General features: G+C 53.7%; 3 protein-coding genes across 3 annotated transcripts; all 3 read left to right on the forward strand.

Moving 5' to 3' along the window:
• Positions 1 to 7,825: 7,825 nt before the first annotated feature.
• Positions 7,826 to 9,127, forward strand: CGCA056_v001943 (uncharacterized protein; the record flags this gene model as incomplete). The annotated part of the gene is made up of 1 exon (XM_037317202.1): positions 7,826 to 9,127. The coding sequence occupies one exon, from the start codon at positions 7,826 to 7,828 to the stop codon at positions 9,125 to 9,127; it is 1,302 nt and encodes a 433-aa protein (XP_037185202.1).
• A 2,768-nt stretch (positions 9,128 to 11,895) lies between these two features.
• Positions 11,896 to 12,969, forward strand: chs7 (Chitin synthase export chaperone; the record flags this gene model as incomplete). Its single annotated transcript, XM_037317203.1, has 2 exons — positions 11,896 to 12,136; positions 12,200 to 12,969. 2 exons carry the CDS (start codon positions 11,896 to 11,898, stop codon positions 12,967 to 12,969), a joined length of 1,011 nt encoding a protein of 336 aa, XP_037185197.1.
• Positions 12,970 to 16,377: 3,408 nt separating this feature from the next.
• On the forward strand, positions 16,378 to 18,778 carry CGCA056_v001945 (uncharacterized protein; the record flags this gene model as incomplete). Its single annotated transcript, XM_037317204.1, has 2 exons — positions 16,378 to 18,650; positions 18,703 to 18,778. The coding sequence occupies 2 exons, from the start codon at positions 16,378 to 16,380 to the stop codon at positions 18,776 to 18,778; spliced, it is 2,349 nt and encodes a 782-aa protein (XP_037185196.1).
• Positions 18,779 to 19,991: the final 1,213 nt, after the last annotated feature.

The following is a 19,991-nucleotide window of genomic DNA, read 5'->3' on the forward strand; positions in this document are numbered from 1 at the left end:
GCCCGAGAACGACGAAGAGGGTCTTGTTTAGCCCTGGACATAGGCGCGCCTGGCCGTAGAAGTCACCAAGAGGCGAGCGGGAATGGACCAGCTAAGGCTTGATGGTGCGCTGAGCAGACCACGATCTGGCTATGGATCACAAGGGAAGTCCTGTGTTGAGACACAGCTATAATAGCCTGGAAAGATCCGCAGATACCCTACAGTCCCTATCTCAAGGGCCTGGGGCGCACTCAGAGAGAGAGTGTGTGTGTGTGCGACATAGGACAACGGCAGCAGCGGGTGTGTGCCTATTTGTCGCATCTTGCCATTTGCTGCGGGCTCTTGCTGACGGAGGGAGACAAGATGTCTTTTTGCCTCGGAAGTCATTGACTCTGCCAGGGCAGACGCCGTTGGCTCTCTGTGGTGTGCAATGAACTGAGACTCTCGAATTCTGTGTACTATTTCGCGAAGGTAAAGGGGTCAACCAGCGAGCGCCCTGATCGAGTCTCTTGCCCGGAGGTAGCATGCTTTATCCGAGGAACGAGGGACTGATGATTTCTCAGGATGTGATAATGCTCCATGCGCCTCGCCGCAGGACCCGACTGCTCATTGAGTCAAGGACTCAAGGCTAGGCGGTATGTGGCAGCATGAATTCAGCCGGTTGGCGGGACGGGCAGCAAATGAGCGGCGTTGAGGAGTTCCGTCTAGACGGTATGTGGTCCGACATGAGGCATGCAACCAGGGCTTTCGAGGGGGTTGCAGACCGTCTCAACAGTTGTGATGTTGGTCCTAAGAAAAGTGTCATACAGTGCGTGCCCAGCTCCGGCCTCTGGCAATGTAGCGGAATTGGGGGGTGTCGCAATCGGGAGTGAACAGCCATACGACAGGTGGCATAGAGGGATGGCCCGGTGGTGCGGTTTTAGGTTGCAATATTTGGCACTGTTTGCAGGCTCCCCGACAGTATCCTGAAGCCAGGGCTAAAGTCCCATAATGCTGACAACTCTAGCAGCGCCGCATCCTACAGCCAAAAGAGGAAGCTGTGGCTTATGATGTCTTGGACTTGGGAGATGCAGTTGGACAGACAGCACAGTCGGGCTCCCCTACAAGCATGTAGATGCTTGACAACGACAGCTGCAGCAAGTGCATTTGTGGATGGCCATTGGTTCTGCACAGTGCAGGAAGATGAAGTGATCGAGTTCCAAGGTTGAAACCGAACCTGAACAGTGATCGCCAGCGCCTCATCTAGCTCCATGCCTCTTGTCAGGCGCTGGCAACACGGCAAGAGAGACCCAGGCTGTCCGTTCAAGGTGGTAACATCATGTTGTGCGGTGTGTCCACGGAATGGTGGAGATTGAGGAGGACAGGTCGAGACGACGATGGATGTCAAAAGTAGATTGCCGTGGGGGATCAAGGTTGGGTGTTTTGTCGGTGGCTCCTCCTTGAATGCCTCGGGCGGTTTCCCTGGCCTGAAGCAGATATGAACAGGCTCAGGGAATGGAGCTTTCGTAGTTGAGGTGGTGCTGATGCTGGTGCTGATACTGGTGCGTCATGTGTAAGACAAAGGGCTGGCAGTTGCATGGCATGAGGAAGCAAAAGTAACGAAGGTTGTTGGTCCCGTCAAGCCTTTTGGTAGGAAACACTGGCGGTGCGGTACGAGTACTGGCGAGGCCGCAGGGGCTGGCGGCGTAGCGTAGCGAGCGGTTCGGAGACTCTCCGCAGAGAGAACAGGGACGGATCGGCAGTAGGCACGGGATATTGGACGTCGACAGCGATCGTGTCTCGACTCTGATGAAGTACTGCATAGAATTGTAGTTGTTCCTTGTCCCTGGGGGAAAAAAGGGTTGCAAACATGGACGCTGGGGCCTGCTGATCGGATGGCCTGCTGACCGATGGGCGAGGAAGGGCAAATGTCGGGCCCAAGGAGACGCGTGGAAGCGCTGTAAATGGCAGCTGCGTGGAGATTCGGGGGACAGCGGTCATGGTTGCATTGTGGCAGCTTGATTTTGAAGGTGGGAAAGGCGGCAATTGTGGTGTTGTGTTGCAGGCAAGCAAGGTTCGGTTCTGTTAGTGGCTTCCGTAGGATTTGCATTTGGATTTGCGTTTGGCTTCTTCCGTGCAGCGGTTCGACTTTGTAAGACATTCTGGCTGGGCCTGGTGGTCGTCATGGTGGTTTTGGAGGGCAAGGAAGATGTCGGATCGAAATTTCGAGGATTGAGGTTGAGGGTTGAGGTGGAAGTCGAAGATGATACCAACCTGCCTAGGTAGGTAGGTACCTTCCCAAAAGTTGCGTGGGTCCTTCTTCCCTTGCTGTGCTGGGGCGCGGCTTCCACTGGGCTGGCAACTGCCACCAGCGTCCTTCCTTCTTTCCTGCCTGCCTGCCTTGCCTGCCTGCCTCTGATGCTTGTCGCACTGTATACGTACCGAGGTTCCCCAGTGAAGGTGCCCCCAAGTCCAGAAGGTGCCTGCCTCCAGTCTGCGATGCATCACGTAAGACGGGCAACATCCATCAGGTCCAGTCTTTCCGTTTTCACCGGAGGGGACGGAATCCGAAACGGAGTGGACGCCATCGCCATCACACCTGCAGTTGCTCACACATGGATTTTCAGTCATCACCAACCCAACCCAACCCAACCCAAAAGGTAACCTAACCCAAGTCAAGCCATCCCTCCCCTTCTCTCATTCCCTTGCCATCATCATCACGTCCCGCATCCATTCCCATTTCCACACCTCCATCAGCTCGTCCTTGTCGCCCTCGTCAACCACCATCCGTTACAACAAAGCTAGACTCCGGACCCCATGTCCGTTTCGCATCCCGGCCCGGAGCGAACAGCAAGCTCGTACATAACACACAAAGAGCACACAGCTGCAAATTGCAACGCCCAACGCAACCACAAAGCACAGCATCCATACCATTACCGGCTTATTACTTCGCTTTGGTCGTGTGTCGTCCAGAAAACCACGGACCAGCTCGCCTACGAACGGGACGGCAACCTGTCCGATTGCCACTCCATCTCCAACTTGGGGCGTGTCGTGTCTCGTGTCCAAGACCTCTCTGCCTCAATTAGAGTTGCCAGTTGCCCCAAAGCCTTGGACAGGAAATAGGGGACGACACCTCAAAGCCCTGACTGCCTCCCTCCTGCAGCAGCTCCTTGGACTGCGCCGTGCCGTCGCTTCACGGCCTCGTCATCGTCTTCCACGGTTATCCGTACTACTCAAACCCCTCGAGGCGCCATCCCTCAACCCCTCAACCCCTCCACGCCCTCCTCCTCCTCCTCCATCGTGGGCTCGGACGCCTTCTGGATCTCTATCCGTCCAACCAACGACAACGGAGAACCACCACCTTTCCCTTCCATGTTCCCCTAGGCTCCAGCTGCATGGCACGGAGTCAGTCGCCTGCTTGCTTTTGCTTCTGCTCCTCTCTGCATCAGTCATCATCATCACTCCCCTGCGCCTTGCTCTGCGCTTACGTCTCGCCGATCTCCAAGACCTACTTCCGTGCATCCGCGCAGCTACTACCGAAATCCACAGCAGTCGCCCGGTTTCAAGCTCCGCCATTTGTTGTCCAACATCGACGTGATTTAGCCTTCAATCCGGCATCATATCTCAGCTTGTCAGACGCGTCCGTTTCTTCCACCGATGCGCTTGTGTACAAACAACCCGCTGCCCCCTGTGCAACCGGGCCGGGGCTCTGTCTTTCGCATCGACGAGCCATATTTAACGTCTTAGTGACATGCCGTGTATCACTAACCAACTGATGCCCTCACCCTGAGCATGACAACTGCCACCGACGAAACACGATAATACTGCAGCCGGGTTACGATAGGTTTCCCCATTTTCGCCCGTTGCATAGCAAGTTAACATGCCGGTGCACCCAAGCCGCATAGCGAATTTACATTATGGACGCCGAGTGTTACCCGCGTTCGGTCAAAGAAATTCCGGCATTCCTCAGAGACACCGCCAACGCGCAGCGTGAGGCAGAGCTGAGCGCAGGCGCCAAGCTGGCATTTTACATTCATGGCCTGACTCGGGGCCGCCATCATAGCTCGACAGACATCACCATCGAGAAACAGAGAGTAGACTTTTATTGTATCCACCAAGAGCGTCTATTTGATTCTGGATGCAGTGGCTTATTTCAACGAGCGTGGCACGCCTGGCAATGAAGCAGTCAGGCTAGGCTTGGTAGCGTGTTAATCATCTGGTCTTTTTTTTGCCCCATCCTTGCTCCCCGCTCGCTCCCGCCCCGGGGGCAGCACGGGTGACGGCAAAGATGATCAAGGAGGGGGTCCCAGGTGCTAACTGTCTCGCCTGACGCGCAATAGCGAACGCTGAAATTCTGACTCCTCGCGTCTGGTACACCGAGGCACCGGTCGGTCCATCTGGCACCACCGCTGTATCACCGGCAGTATGCAATGGTGCTTGCCGTTGGGAACTCCGCAGTCGCAGCTCACTCGCTCCTCGTCAAATGTCGCCTGGTCCTGGGGGTCTTGTGCTGCATGGCCGACGGGATTCTTGGTTGATCGGTTATGATCCCGATTTCCAGTCTATGGGAGCCTTTGTCGGTTCGTGCTTGTTGCGAATTTGATTTACCACGGCCCGGATTCGTCTCAGCTGCCCAGTCGCATTTGTTTGATACCTTACGTTCGACAAGCCGGACATACCGGTATCAGAAGAGCTAACGGCCTTGGGTGGTGGAGAGAGCTGATAATCAACTCCTCATGGTATGGCAAAATCTGTTGGGTCGAAGAAGGAGAACTCCACTGTCGACGTCTTCTTTACAGTGCTCTCCCCTGTGAACTGCTCATTATGTTATCCGACGACGACGACGACGACGGGCTGGCAGCTACCGGTGACAATGGCGCGAGTCCGCTTCGCAGGCCTTCTTTCTTGTTCGGATGACTCGCATCATCCTCCACCCCCGGAACGCCCGTCTCTATTCAGCTGTTTGCTCTTTGCTGCGGATTATCATGCTGCCACCCTCGCTGCAGCCCTCGTTTGGTAGGGAGACATTGGCCATTGTTAGGACGGCCCCTATCATTCCGGGCGGTCTCCAGGGGCCAACGCCGCCATTCTCTGCCTCTCCAGGTTCCGGGTTCAGGCTCCTGGAACTGAACACCAACTGGCCACCAAAACTCAATCATCAGTCGCTTCACAGTGGGACTGTTCTGCTGCGCTATGCCTGCGGAGCAAAGCCTCAGAGGTAGTAGCAGTAGCGGCGGCGGTGGCAGCAAACGCCGTCGCTAAATTGATGCCTCGAGCGGTTTAGCCTCTTGACGCCGCATACGAGGCCTGCCCCCCCCCAGTTCCTGGCCCTCTCAATCTATTCGTGCAAGGAAGGCAGAAATAGACGGAGACATGGTGGCTTATGACGAAAGTAGGGATTTACAGGCACACATTTCGGACTTCCTTACTTCATTTGGCTCACTTCGCTGCCCGCCGATCGCTACAGCGCCACCGTGAGAGGAAGTTGGCGCGCGCTCTCCTTTTCTTTCTAGTTGCTCGCGCTGTCATGGCTAACCTTCATCCCCAGTATGACGGAGGAAGCGTCCAGCGATGAGTACCGCAGCGGTTCAGGAATATCACACATCGGCTCTACAAAAGGTGATGATGCTGGGCTTGATTATCCACCGCCGGTCGGAGGCAACAGAAAGGGCTCCAATGGCACTGTCCGTGGTATCTCGTCGCTGCTGTACCCTCCCGGTTTTTGGCCCCGCGCTGATCCGACTATCCGCACACCTATTGTCCGCTGGGACCCGCCTGCCCGCTGCCGCCGACCCTGAGTGAGTGAGACGACGCTCCTCCGGCCGGCGGTCCGCAATCCGCGGGTTGTGTTGGTTGTTGTTGGAGGGCGGTGGTTTTGTCTTGTCCAAATCGAACAAACTTCAGGTGGCCCCCGATCTGTAGTGGTTGGGGCTTTGTTGCCGTTGTGTCTTCTCCTGATGCTCCGTGGGGTTCTGAGGGAGAACCCACACTGTCTCTGACGAAGACGAGGCGGTGTCGTAGACGCATATTGCTTTTTGACGGTCTTGCCCGGACGTTGCGCGCCATCCGCAACTGCGGTCTCGGCCGTTGGCCTGTGATGAGTATGGACTCGAGGCCTCGCATATCTAGTCCCATTGACGTTTCCATAGTGATTTGTTTTGGTCGTGCCCAAAAGGGTTTCTTCGACTTGATGTGACCGACGAGAGTGATTTGGAGATGTTGCTCGTGTGGACCAGCCTGAGCGTTGACGTGCCTACCGCCAACATCCAAGCATTGCAGCGCAGCCTACAGCGTCACGGTGCATCCCTAGACATGTGTAGAGATATGGTTGATCTGTGATCATCGTGGTCACTGTGACTGCAAAAATCCGGCCAAGCTAACGACGCAGGCTGCGTTGGATATTTATCATTTCACTCAGACAGACAGACACTTGAAATGTCGGCTTTGGCCCGGCCGCAACCATACCTTGATGCTGTCTGCATACCCAGGAGCACTTAGCTTGTGAAGCTCCGTCCAAGAGGAAAGATCGCACTGCCAATACATGCTTGGTGGTAACATATGGACATCATGTTCTTGACCGGCCCTCCGTTCCGCCATGAACTTGCTGTCAATGCCCCGGGAAGACATATAGATGATCCAGGAAAACATTTAGGAGGAAGTGCAAGACGAAAGTGACAGCATAATACGACCTCGATATAAGAAAACCAAGTCTTGCGAGAAAAGAACTCCACGACGTCAGCTCTCCCGGAATCCCGTAGTCAGGTTCCTGTATGTGGTGTCTCGTACAATATCGCAGTGGTGAAAAAGGCTGTGTCGTCTTTTTTGTGACGACAAGCTGAGGACCTGGCTCCTTGCCTCAGCGGGACACAGCTAGACAGTTGTCGAAAAGACAACGACCCTTTCATGTGCGCTACATGTTCATTAGTCAATGACAACCGCTTAGATTACGAAGTCAAATTTCACAATGAGAACTAACCGATAATGGGCAACCTTCCAAAGTTCCAAGACCTTCTGAAATCTAGAGACATAACTCCTGGATATCAAAGATTTCATGCTCCTCTGTACATCTGCATATTACCTTAGGTAACTTGAAAGCTGACGGATGTGGATGTGCGGACTACGCTCATGACTTTTCTCCTCCATTGAGTGCCTTTATGAACACTTTCGTCTTGAAGAAGGCTCAGCCCAGCCTAAGCCACATTGGCGGTTGGTTGCCAATGGTGGAAGTCTAAGTTGTGAAATGAACGATACTGGTCGCCAGATTGGATATCCAAGGTCGCCTCAGCAGTCATGAATTTATCTTTGATTCCAATCCGCATCCTTACTGTGTGTCTTTTTAAGTGGTTAGCAAATAGGTTAGTTTGAGAGAATCTGGAAACCACTGACTTGGTTGCCAGCTCTGTAAATCGGACCATGTTTCTTTCCAGTGTATTTGCGGTGAGAGTACCTTGTGTTGTCTAGTTAAAGTTCAGGCAGCAAGAGGTCAACTTCTCCATGTCAAGATTGACAGTAGCAGAACGTGAATCGTGGGATCCCATTCGCCGAGACTTTATCACCCACAGAGTTACTGGCGAAAGCCAAGGTCAGGTAAGAACGACCTCTTTCTCTTATCCCTCTCCAACGTTCCATCACAGAGGTTGCGTTTCGGAGATGGTATGGCACAGCCAACAACCCGTTGAATCTTTTAATGGTCTTCGTAGATGGCTTCCCTGGGATATTTATCAAGCCAGAGGAGGGGCGAAGTTTGGCATACTGCCATCCTTTCGTTAATACCTTCAACGCTGAGAACGCCCAAACATCGCGAGCTTAACATCCCACACCATCCGCAAAGATGAAAAGATATCCCCTCGAAGAAATAGCCGCAGCCATGGCCCGCGATCCCTTCTCGTCGTCTTCTGTATCTCAAACTACCGAGGACATTGAGTTGGTCGACATGTCCTCACACAACGAGGCCATGACTTCGATCTTCAAGGCCGCCGAAGCACCTCGGTCGACCTTCACTCTCGACAAGACGAGGTTCTACCTCCCCGAGGGACCGCTGTCCGACGACGCCTTCTGGGTACCGCTTCCCGACGGCGACCGCGGCAAAGTAGACCACCGCGGGCCCCACCTCGTCGACACCGAGCCCATAGTCAAGATCAAAAAGCGGGCGAGGGGCATGTCGTACCGTGGCGGCTCCTGGATCGTCGACATCGACCTCCAGCGGCCGCGGTGCTTCGTCGCGCACGGCACCATGGCGGAGGAGTGCATGGTCCGAAGGATGCAGACGGACTGCCGCGCCGCAGCGAAGAGGCTCGCTGCCACCATGGGCGGGATATTCTGGCAGCGAATCCAAGGAGGCGGCGGCGTCGACAGAATCACAAACCCGGACATCGCAGGCTGTCTGGCCCGCACCGCAGACGCGCTGTTTGAGTTCACAAATCTCACGGGGCGGTTCATCGAGGCGACGAGAAGACGGCATCTGAAGGAAGACGTGTCTCCATCGTTCAAGGGGGTGTTAAAGTTGCTGGGCATCGTGGAGTGGCACCGCGTCCACCGGGCCGTCAACGCGGTGCAGATTCTCCGTAGGTCGTTTGAGGGGCTCACTGCGCGCTGTGTCACGGGCGAAGAGAAGATGGCCCAGTATGCCGCGCAGAACTGCAAAGAAACGTACATGCTCGGCATGATGGGCTGGCGTCTTGCGCCGGACTCGATAGGCTCGCAACAGGGCGCGTTGTCGCAAGCTTTGCACTCATTACATGTACTCGGCACGGCAGACTGGATGGGCTACGACGCCGAAGAGTTAAAGGCAAGGATGGCTCAAAAGAGCACGCCGGTGTGTCTCGTCAAAGACAACTTCTTCTGCGCGTGGACTTTTGGGATGGCTGTGCGGTTTCTTACGCATCAGAACCTGCAGTGCTCGTGGAGTGCCGACGAGCTCGCAAACTGCCCAGGCCCGTGGCGGTTCGAGGGTCACATCTACACGTCGCACCTGGAGATGTTGAAGACGCTGCCCTGGGTAGAGTGCTTCACGGGGTCGGAGCATACGAGGGTACGGTTCCGTCCTGTTAGTTGCAGCGGATGCTATGATAGGTTTTACGAGGGCAAGAGGGAAGACGGGAAGAAGAGCAAGAAGACAAACAAGGAGAAGCCAGAAGGCAAGAAGCTGACGGGAACAAGAAGTTGGTGATGCATATCCGCTTTAAGGGCGCTTCGAGGTCGAGCTGAGGTCAATCCGAGTCTATGCGGCTCTGCGTGCGTGAGGCAGCATGTTTAGTCGTATTCCTACCCGTTAGATCAATAATGAGTAATGTGTCCATGTCTAAGCTGTGGCGCCGCTTATTTCCACTTGGTGGTTCAAAGAGATTGTAGTGTTGAATGACGCCCGAGCACTGGTGCCACGCCGTTGTATTACGGACTGAGGATAGCATTCCGTTTAAAGAATACTGAAATAATTATTTGGTCCCATTGACGTTTTGAAAGGCACCAAACTTGGAGGAAATGTACAGCTAAAGATTGCCGTCAGCCCTACGCGTTGCGTGAATGCTGACTGACGACTTGCGGCGGACGTCATACAAGGCTGATACGGGGTTGCCTCGACATTCGCTCAATAGCATCGCAGTACATGCAGTAGTTGCTTTATGTTAGCTGGTGTTTCGTCCACGATTTCGCTTAGTTATTAAGCGCGGCGACTTGTCCACCGCCTCTGCTGGGGGTAACAGAAGGACAGGTTGATTGTTGCAAGTGACGTGGTTTGATGGAAACGACTCAGTAACGAGTTGAAGACACGAACGGAGAGCACACCTCCCAGCCCCAGGATGGGAGCATCAGGAGAGTTTTGCGAGTTTGGACGAAATCATGCGACGGTTGACTGGACGACTGCGGGGAGAACAGTGCCCACGTCATTGACAGCGGGAGTTTGCTGTTCTCTGCATGGTTTTACCGTTTCGAAAGCTTCTGCTGCGGAGCCCAGCACATTGGTGAACCTCACCATGGGCAATCTTGAGGCGAGCAATCAAGACAAGACCGAGGCTGAGGATATGGTGTTTGAGACTAGGAGAAAGAATGAGTAGAAATACTACAGATAATATGAATACGAATAGCGTCACGTCACGGCGTTAAGCAGAAACTGAGGTGCGACTGGATGCGACAGCTGGAAACAGCTGGACGCGACAGTGACAGTCAACCGGCGGACCGTGTTCAGGCGTTGGACGGGGCGACGGGGCCTCGTGCAGGGTGGCGAAATTATTACGTAGTGTTTAGTATTTTTTTTTAGTTAGTATTAGTTTAGTATACTAAAGTACAATTTCTAGAGTACTAATTTAGTATTAGTATATTTTAGTATTACTTTTCCTTTAGGACATTAAACTAATATTAATACTAACTAAAATACTAAAAATACTAAAGAGTTTTAAAATAATTCTTTATCAATTAATAGTTATATATTTTATATAGTTTAAGTTTTAATGTAACTAAATGTATATTTTTAAAATTAAATTATATTTTATTTTATTTTATATAATAATATTTTGATATTCTATTTGATTTTTAAGTATTCTATAAATAGATTTACTAGTTTAAAAGAAGTTTAGTTTTTATTTTTATCTGTTTTTACTTATTTTTACTTATTTTTATTCATTATTCTAGTATTTAGCTAATACTAAACTAAACTAAACTAAATTAATAATTACTTAAGAGATTTTATACTAAACCAATACTAACTTAGCTAACTTTATACTAAATTAATACTAACTAAAAGACCCCTATATTAAACTAAACTAAACTAATTCGCTACCCTGGCCTCATGTTCGAGCTAGCGGGGAAGATTTGCTGTCGCTAAATCAAAGTAGCCAGGGGTAACGGTGCTTGAATGGGCCAATTTGCCGAAACGGTGGAGATGCAAAAAACACGAAGCGACGCTTTTATTGGATATTGGGGGCGGAAGGAGAGGCGTCGGCCAATGGAAGGGACCAGAACGGTCAGGGGGAAGGGGTAAGGAAAAAGAGAAAGAAAAAAAAAAAGAAGAGGAAGCAGCGGGAGCGGGCTGGGCTGGACTCAGAAAGTGGCAGGAACTTCAGGGAAGGCGCTTCTTCCAGCAGGAATTCGATGGTGGATGGTGGATGGTTGATGGCCGTGGTCCACGTCCCTCAGCTGGCTGCAGCCCCTGCCCCTTCCTTTTCTGCAGTGCACCTGCTTTGCCTTGCATCCACCTCGACCAGCCACCAACCACCAACCACCAAGAACGGCTAGCCAACCGGGGAGGCGCTACCTGCCCGCCCTCCACTGGAACATTGAATGTGCCTGCCTTGATCTTGCTCCTGAGTGGGCTCTTTCCTCCCTTTTTCCACGGCAACGCTGCTCCAACGTCCCCGTCAAGCGTCAGCTTCTCTGCTCGTCGGACAGCAACCGCACCCTCGCTGCCAACCACCCCGGGCACTCAAACCTCATCAAGCCTCATCTTGAATCGGTCGCTGCCCAGTCGTTCGTTCCCGCACTCTCGCTCCGACCATCGTCGCCGTCCACTCGCCGCCGTCATTCCAAGTCTCCATCTCCATCTCCATCTCCGACCGTCACCGTCACCGTCACCGTCGCCATCTACCGATCGCTTCACGTCTTGTCCCTGACCAACGTCCCGCATTCTTCTTGTCCCCTTCCGTACGACGACTACGAACCGATACCCCGACGACATCCCTTGCCGTCCATCGAATATTCACTCCCCCAGTACGCGAATACCCGCGCCATCGTCTCCTTCGTTCGCGACGACGCATCCCCATCATCTCGAACCACTTCAGCCATCCATACCCAGATTACTTTCGCTGCCCCCTGTCGAGCCGCCATCAGCAGTCTCTTGACAACCTTGGTCTCTCTCGCGCCCATCCGTCTGCGAGCAACGACTCGAATCTCCCCAACTTGACCCAAACCCATCGACGTCGCCGTACCGCGGCCAGATAGCCCAACATGTCTGGCTTCGGCGACTTCACCAACATCTGCCACATGGCCCCGCTGCCGTTGTGCGCATCCATCGGCCCCGTCACCTCCGTGACGAGCGGCGTCGGTATCGAGCCCGACTGCTATGCCCGCAATATCGAACTAGCGAACACCATCATCTTCGAAGGTGCTGCCAGCGCTATGCACATCGTTGCTCTCCTCATGACCGTTGTCATGATTCTGCACATTCGCGGCAAATTCACTGCTGTTGGTGAGTTACCTCTGAGCTTGACGATACCCCGCGACCCAAACCCCCGCTGACTTGATATCACAGGTCGCAAGGAAATTCTCACCTTCTTCTACCTGTACATGCTCCTCAGTTTCATCTCACTCTGCCTTGACGCCGGCGTGGTTCCCCCGGGCTCGGCTCCGTACCCGTACTTCGTGTCAGTCCAAAACGGCTTGACGTCGGCCCTCGTCACTTGCTTGTTGATCAACGGCTTTGTTGGATTCCAGCTGTACGAAGACGGCACCCCGCTTTCCATCTGGCTTCTCCGTGTATGCTGCGTCGTAGCATTTGCCATCTGTTTCCTGGTTTCGCTTGCGACCTTCAAGTCTTGGGCAGGCCTCGGCCCCACCAACACCGTCGGACTGTTCGTCGTACTCTACCTGCTCAACGCCATCGAGCTTTTCGTCTACGTCGCCCTCCAGATTCTTCTTGTCGTTAGAACCCTGCAGGACCGCTGGCCGTTGGGTGACATTGCCTTTGGTGTCTTCTTCTTCGTTGTCGGCCAGGTCATTCTGTATGCCGTCAGCACACAGATTTGCACCGCCATCAGCCACTACCTCGACGGCCTCTTCTTCGCTACGATTTGCAACCTCTTGGGCGTTATGATGGTTTACAAGTACTGGGACTCGATCACGCGAGAGGACCTCGAATTCTCAGTCGGCACTAGGATGAACAACTGGGAAGTCAAGGAGCTGCTGCCCGAGGAGGACCGTCGCGCGACTGTGTACGACGATCCGTATGGTCATGTTAGCCAGGCTAGCGGCTATGACCACTCGTACTCCCCGTCTCCGGCGAGACACTCGGGCCGATACTGAGTGAGGGAAGACTATCAAGATGAAGTAGGGCACAGATGACGACAATTTCACTATCGCATTGGGTCGGATCGGCGTTTGGGAAAAACTGTCTTTCCAGGTCGGGTCGGTGCAGCACTCACGGCCGTTTTTTGAGTTTCAGCGCCCACAGACGGCCGATGCGGGGCCGTCTGGGATGACAAGAGGAGGAGGGTTAATAACGTTTACAGGTATTGATGCCAGCGGTTATCCATAGTACATAGTCTAATTCCATTGAGATATGAGAAACTTGCGGTGTTACAAAATGTGTATTACGCCCGAGATGTGGCCGCGAAGGATTTTTCCCCTTCTGGTTCATCTGGTCGTCGAGATCGCAGAAGATGGCTTGATGTGTCTAGTTTGGCAAGTCGATTCGATACTCGAGTTCGCTCAGTCGGACATGATGAGAAATCAGGACGCAATATATGGGCAAAAACAGCCACGGGAGGGATATTGATTTTAAGGTTTCAGATAGGATGGATTGAAATAGAAATTCCAGTACATGAAGTAAGTAATGCTGAATTTAGTTTTTGTTAAGGAGTCTCTTGCCATCATTGATTGAACCTTATTCAGCTGGAAGGGCATGCCACGACACCGAAGTTAACGAGGCTCTCGGATTCAGCGACACGACAAGCTTGAGTCTCCTTCCCCAAGTAGTCGTCGATTCGAGCGTGGAAATGTTGCAAGGTAGTACTGGGAATTGTGATGCGGAGAGCTCCGAGAGAAGCAGCCGACACTGCGGGCGGCGGCGTTGCATCATTGCCGGCTGGTACACCGAAGGAGGGACTGGAGGGGACTGGAAGGTGTGGAGGAGGTTCGTTATCGGGAGCATCGGGTCTGTTATCGAGATGCGCTAGTCTGAAGCTAAGGGGGTTTGCTCGCACTCTGCGCGAATCACGTGTGCTGGCGAGCACCTATTGATACCTTAGGTGAGGACGGATAAGCAACCCCTAAAGCATTTTGCGTTTGCAGCGGCTGTGATGGCACTTAGTGCACTAAGTATGCCCCCCTCTTAGCAGCCAACGGGACAGTTGGCGGGAGGTAACGGGAAGGTAACCAACCTAAGGGGATGGGATGGCTTAGGAATACCTTAGGCAGAATGACGGATGGACTAGGTGGTGCAGTAACCGAAATTCTATCCATACCTTACCTCCTTTGGTTGGAAGTCAATGGACTTAGTAGTTTATGCGCAGCTGGTCCGAGCAGGACAATGTGACAAGCTTACCTTACCTCGTGTCAGGCCAGGCCAGGCCAGGTCAGCCACCTCGCCTTGCGTTGCAAACTGCACGCAATCAACCTATTTAGTACCATACCTTGTATGCAAAGCAATTAAGCTCCACGCGCCCTATTGCAGAGCACGACAGTCCTATTGAACTTTGGCAGGGAAGGCGTGTAAGTTAGGTGCTTCTCAATGGCCGGCGGATAACAGGTTTGGGCCTGCAACATTGACAAGCAAGACTATCTAATTAGCCCAGTACGGCGGGTATGTACGCAAGTACTATGTTACGGAGGTAGGTAGTTGGGATGAGATGAGATCGAGAAAGGTGAGATGATGTGGTTAGGTTGGGTCTGGTAAAAGGTACTTCACTCAATCTGGTGCGTTTGGCCGGTTGGGCTTCCCCTTTGTTGGACTTTTTTTTTTTTTTTTTTTTTTGTGTCCTGCTCCCCTCTATTGTTTCCGATTTTTAATTAATGTCTCTCGTCTCTGGGTGCATTTTCTTCCTTTCTGGCACCACAGTCCAGTTTGTCTCCGCCTGGTGGCCTCTCCCCTTCTCACTCTCTTCCTCCCCCTTCTATCCTCTATCCTCCAGGGCCTCTGCTGTAAGGTGTCTCGTCGCCGCATAAGGGAACTTGGAACTTGGCGTCAGGTATCCGACCTTATCGTATCCGGCCGGACTCACTGAACTCCGCCGGCGTCCGCTTGCCGTCCCACAGTTGATAGCTTAGTGCTACCTCATCTCTGGAACCTCTTCCCTTGTGCGTTTCCGTTACGAATACCTATCTTACCCCAACCAAGCAAGCAAGCATCAAGGGAGCCTAGGCGTTACAGGGTCTTGCTCATCTTGCGCGAAATCACGTGCAAACACGCGATATTCCGTCGCGCCGATTTGGCAGATTTGGCAGATTGTTGGATTGCGCCAGCAGCAGCATCAAGCAGCAGCAGCATCAAGCAGCCCGCCGCCCGCTCTTGCCCGCTCGTCGTCTACATTACCGATTGAACCATCCATCGGCACCAGCAACAGTCAATCGCCCGTCCTTTGCACCCGACCTGTCTTACGGATACCAGACCTAGAGACGCGCATTCCTATCCCCCATCCCGTCACTTAGGTTGCCGCCGCATTGAAGGCCCCCACGGTCGCTCCTGTCTTTGCATTGCCGTTCTCCATTCAAACAACCGTGCTCATCAATCACTCAGCCTGGACCAAGCAGCATCAGCAGCAGCCAATCCATTTCGACAACCTCCTGAAGGGAAAGACATTGAGGAGGTTTCCTTCGTGGTCATCCCCTGCACTTTGCCTGCCACCCCAACCCGACCAAAACCCGTCTATCTATCTGCATACCTACCTTTACCTTACGAAAACGCTCACTACCTATCTACCTCAGCTAGTCGGCTCAATTTTCAACACCCGACATCCACTCTTCCGCTGCACTACCTTACCTTCCTTTCCTTACTTTAGGTAGGAGGCACACTAGTACCTTCCTGTCTATCCGTACTTTACCTTCCACTCACACCATACCATACCATAATTACTACTGCGTACACCTCCAACCAACCCAACCCAACCCAACCTTACCTCCACGCTACATCTGCAGCTGCAACTGCATTTCTCTCGCGCCAATACTGACGCCGCTTGACGCATCGCCCACATCCCGGGCAATCCTATCTCTCGGCGAATCTCACCATACCAGCCAGTGTCGCCACAGACATCGCGCCGTCTTCACGTCCCCCGTCCCCGCCGTCTCCCGTCTCCCGTTGTCCTCCTCCTCGTTCCCGCTGCCTTCCCCGTCCTGGAACACACCTAGGCAGGTATTCTTGGACGCTGGAAGCCCGCATTTCGTGGCAGGGTACCGGAACCGCGCTCGACGTGAAGCGGATTGATCGACGCACGCGACATCTTCGGCTGCTGCATCCCCGGAGCCGCTGCACTCTAATTCGGCTCACCACCACACCTCTCGTCTTAATGCGAAACTCCAACATTGTCCGTACCGACCGCCCCTGCGAGCTGGAGTAGTCCATCTGCACATTGTCTCGTCTGCTTCCGACAAAATTTCACCGCCCCCACGAGACTTTACTTTGAATGAACCGCACAGTCGTCCCGCCCCTCACCCGCATTTCACCAGTCTGAGCAGGGGCTCTCATCTCACTGCGCCTGCCACAGAGGCATCTTCATCATGCACTTCGACACCGGTGACGGCAGTGGGCCGTCCCGCCAAGACGAAGATAACTATTGGCAGACCCTGCTGCTATCTCACGAGGCTGAAGATGAACAGCATAACAGTAACTTCATGGCCAAGTCTGAGCCTCTTCGCATGCGCCTAGCCGCCCTGACCATGGAAAAGAGGGATCTTGGGAGGCGCATGTTGGAGGTGAACCAGGCCATCAAGAGAGAGCACGGCGGGTTGGAGGAACTCACCATGACCTTCCAAGAGGACCGTCAGAAGCTGCAAACGGATCGAGAAGCCAGAGTTCAACATATGCAGGCCTATTTCGCACAACACCGCCAAAGAGAGGACGAGAATCGTGCTAGGATCGCCGCTGCCGCCCTTGCTGCTCCCCGGCGCGATTCCGAGACCGTACGCCTTGCACACACGAGCGACGTCATGAACGGCACCAAACCCAATGGTGTCAACGGAGTGACCACTAATGGAGACCACCTCCTCAGCAATAACGGCCTGCCACCTTCCGCCAACCCACCAGACCAGCCGGTGACTATGATCATGGACGCTTCGGGCCAGCGTATCGGACCTGTTCACCGCATTCCCGTTCATGGAGCCGCGGGCGCCCTTCTCGACAAGAGCCCCAAGCGAGCGGTGCAGCTGCGTCCTGGTGTTATGTTCACGGAGCAGGATCTGAGGCGAATCCATGAGGACAAGGATCTCTGGACCGCCGTTATGATCCAGGCCATTGGGGACCAGCAAACGGACGGAAGGCGATGCGCCGTATGCGTCCAAGGCGGAGGCCCCTTTTCAGATTGCACCATCGTGCAAGGGCTTGGATCTTGCGCTAATTCTTACTGGGAGAGACGCAAGCAGGCTGATGGTCAAGCTGTAGACCAGGCACCTCCGACCGCACAGCACGCCAAAGTCATCAGCACCCGAGATGAGAGCTTCAACGGCACGGCCACACCCATGTCCAGTCGACCTGTTTCTAGGGACAAGAGCACCGGCGAGGGATCGACCATCGCAGATGATACGGAGGAAGACCACACACCAATCACCCGAGCCAATCTCGTCCTCAAGCACGATGGCAAGGTGTACACGCACCCTGAGTGTATGGAAGGCGTGCCTATCGAGAGGATTGACCCCAGCCACCCATACTGGGACCAGTCGTGGCCTGAGATACCGCCCCTGATCCAAGCTAGTCTCGAGAGTTGGCAGGTGAAGTTGGACAACGCCTTACGAACCGGCCAGAAGGGCATGAAATTCCAGTTAGGCCGACAGGTTAACAGGGGCGGCACCATCATGAGCTTCCTGAAGGACGGAGAAATCAGCCCGTACCAGCTTTTGTCCAAGAAGTATGTCACGACCAAGCTGGTGAACTACGACACTCTGTTTCGCCTGGCCGACACCTTGAAGTGCTTGGAAACATTCGGAACACTCGACATCACTCCGCTGGAGTGGCTTCGCCAGCGCCTGCATGAGATCCTCACGGAGAGCGGCTCTGATTTCAGCTTGTCCAAGACCATCCACGACTTTTACCACGATCGCAAGTACGATGACTTGCGAAAGGCGAACGGCAAGAAGAGCATCGGCAGACCGTCGGGCATGAAAATGACGCCTAGAGACTCCCCGAATTCGGCCAAGGCCACTCCAAACGCCAAGAAACGCAAAATGTTCATCAGCGAGGAATTCCCCGGCCCGTCGCCACAGCGGCCTCTCGCGCCGACGCCTACACCCCAAAACACACAGCCGATAATCAAGAACGACGAATCGGAGCGTAGCGCGCCGCCGACGCCGGATCTTGCGAGGAAGAAACTGAAGGCTGGAAGAGTTCAGGGCAACCCCAAGGATCCGGATCTCGCCTACGAGGGCTTCACCGATGTTGACGAATTCAGTAGTGACAGAATTGGTAAACACGACTGGGCCCTCAACCGCATCAAGTCTCGTCTGAACACCGTTGGTACTGGTGTAACGCAGTACTGGCACTGGATTCCTGACGATGGCGAGCTCGTTTTTGAGCACCAGGTCCTTGCCGAGGGCGAATCTGCCACATGGGGCATCTACGCCAAGCCGATCAACTTCCATTTGGAGCTCGAAACCATGCAAGAGATCATGTGGGCTGCCGATACCGTGAAGGTCCTGATACGGTGCAAGCCCGGCGTCGTGGTTTCGGCGGACGGCAAGCCACGAGGTGACCTTCTCGTCGAGTTCAAGCGGCAACGTACCAAGAAGCGGTTTTTGGCCTTCTGCCGCAAGAAGGGGATTCCGCAAGTGAAGATTGATGCGTACGTAAATGCTATGCCATAATTGATAATGAACATGGCTAACGCTTCACAGTTCTATTATTGAGCAGGCTTGGGACGCATACGAGTCGCCCGATGTACCGGCAATGGCGGATTCGGAGATTGAGTAATGGTCTGTTGCACAGATCGGAGTGGTTGTCATTTTGCGATGAAAATGGTGGAGATACCCTTGGTTCTGGTCTCATGAGCTCGGAGAAGCTCGGTTTACTGGCGTTTTTTTGGTGGAAAATGGGCAAAGTCTGGGAAGATTTAGTCGGTTTGTCGCAAGCTACAGACTTTTATTTCGGGGTGACTTGCGCAGGCGACCGCAAGCATCGCAGAAAAGGCGGTTTGCTGAGTTAATGAAGTTGAGTGGCACGCCCCAGGAGCAGCTTGGTCGCGCAGGCAGTCGGGATGTCTGGCTGCCTAGAACGTCTAGTTGGGTTTTCCATCGTTTAGGAGATTCAGGTGGCAGAACTCAGATCTCTAGACTGATGGATGAAGGGGTAGTTAGGTAGCCAGGCCGAGGGCCATCACAATAGAGAAGTATCTGCGGGGACGGGTGCCCATCGCTTTGTCGCAGTTTGGTTTCCGCCGAAATTACCAAGGCTAGGCTTTTTGCCCTGACGCACGCAGTAAGGCAACCCTCCCGCTTCCCTCCTTCCAACACATATGTGGCAGCCCTGACAAGCAAGTGTCGATCTCGTGTTTTGAACCGCTCTTGGCATCTGAACGAGGCGGGAGCTTATCCGGAAGTGATGGAGGTGGAGGCCGGGAGGACGCATTGGCGGCCCCCACCTCCGCTCCGACCGGACATCCACTCTTGTTCCGTGACCTGGGCCATCCTGGCAAGGTCCAAGGACGGCACGGATTAAGGATTCCGAGCTTATTCATGATTTTGTCGTCGAGAGATACGGGTTTGGCTGGCCGTTACTGTCTTGACGTTCATCTTAGAGCATATCTATTGATGGTTGGTAGATGCAAGTAAGGTTGGCCATCCGTTTGTTTGGTGAAGGATCTGAGATCATGTCCAGTTCTGGATATTGGTTCGGGAGGATGCATGTGTCAGTGGAGATGTCATCACAGAAACAGCCACGCATGGTTCGGTCTTGCCGACGGGGCTGAAGTCACCCCTTTCACGGCTCGATGGGACGCATCTTCCTGGTGATTCCTGGCGTTGCGGGAAGCCGCATCTCGCTTCATCACCGCCAGCCTTGTCTGGATGGTAGGGGGAGAGACAGGGCAAGATCGAGCTCTTGGCTCGAATCACCCAACACCCCTCGCACCCCCGCGAAAATTCGTCCCCTGAACTTTCATTCTTTCTTTTCCCTCTTCTCTCGTCAG

Source organism: Colletotrichum aenigma (assembly GCF_013390185.1).
Source record: "Colletotrichum aenigma strain Cg56 chromosome Unknown KSG_Cg56_contig01, whole genome shotgun sequence".
In the NCBI taxonomy this organism is placed as follows: Eukaryota; Fungi; Ascomycota; class Sordariomycetes; order Glomerellales; family Glomerellaceae; genus Colletotrichum; species Colletotrichum aenigma.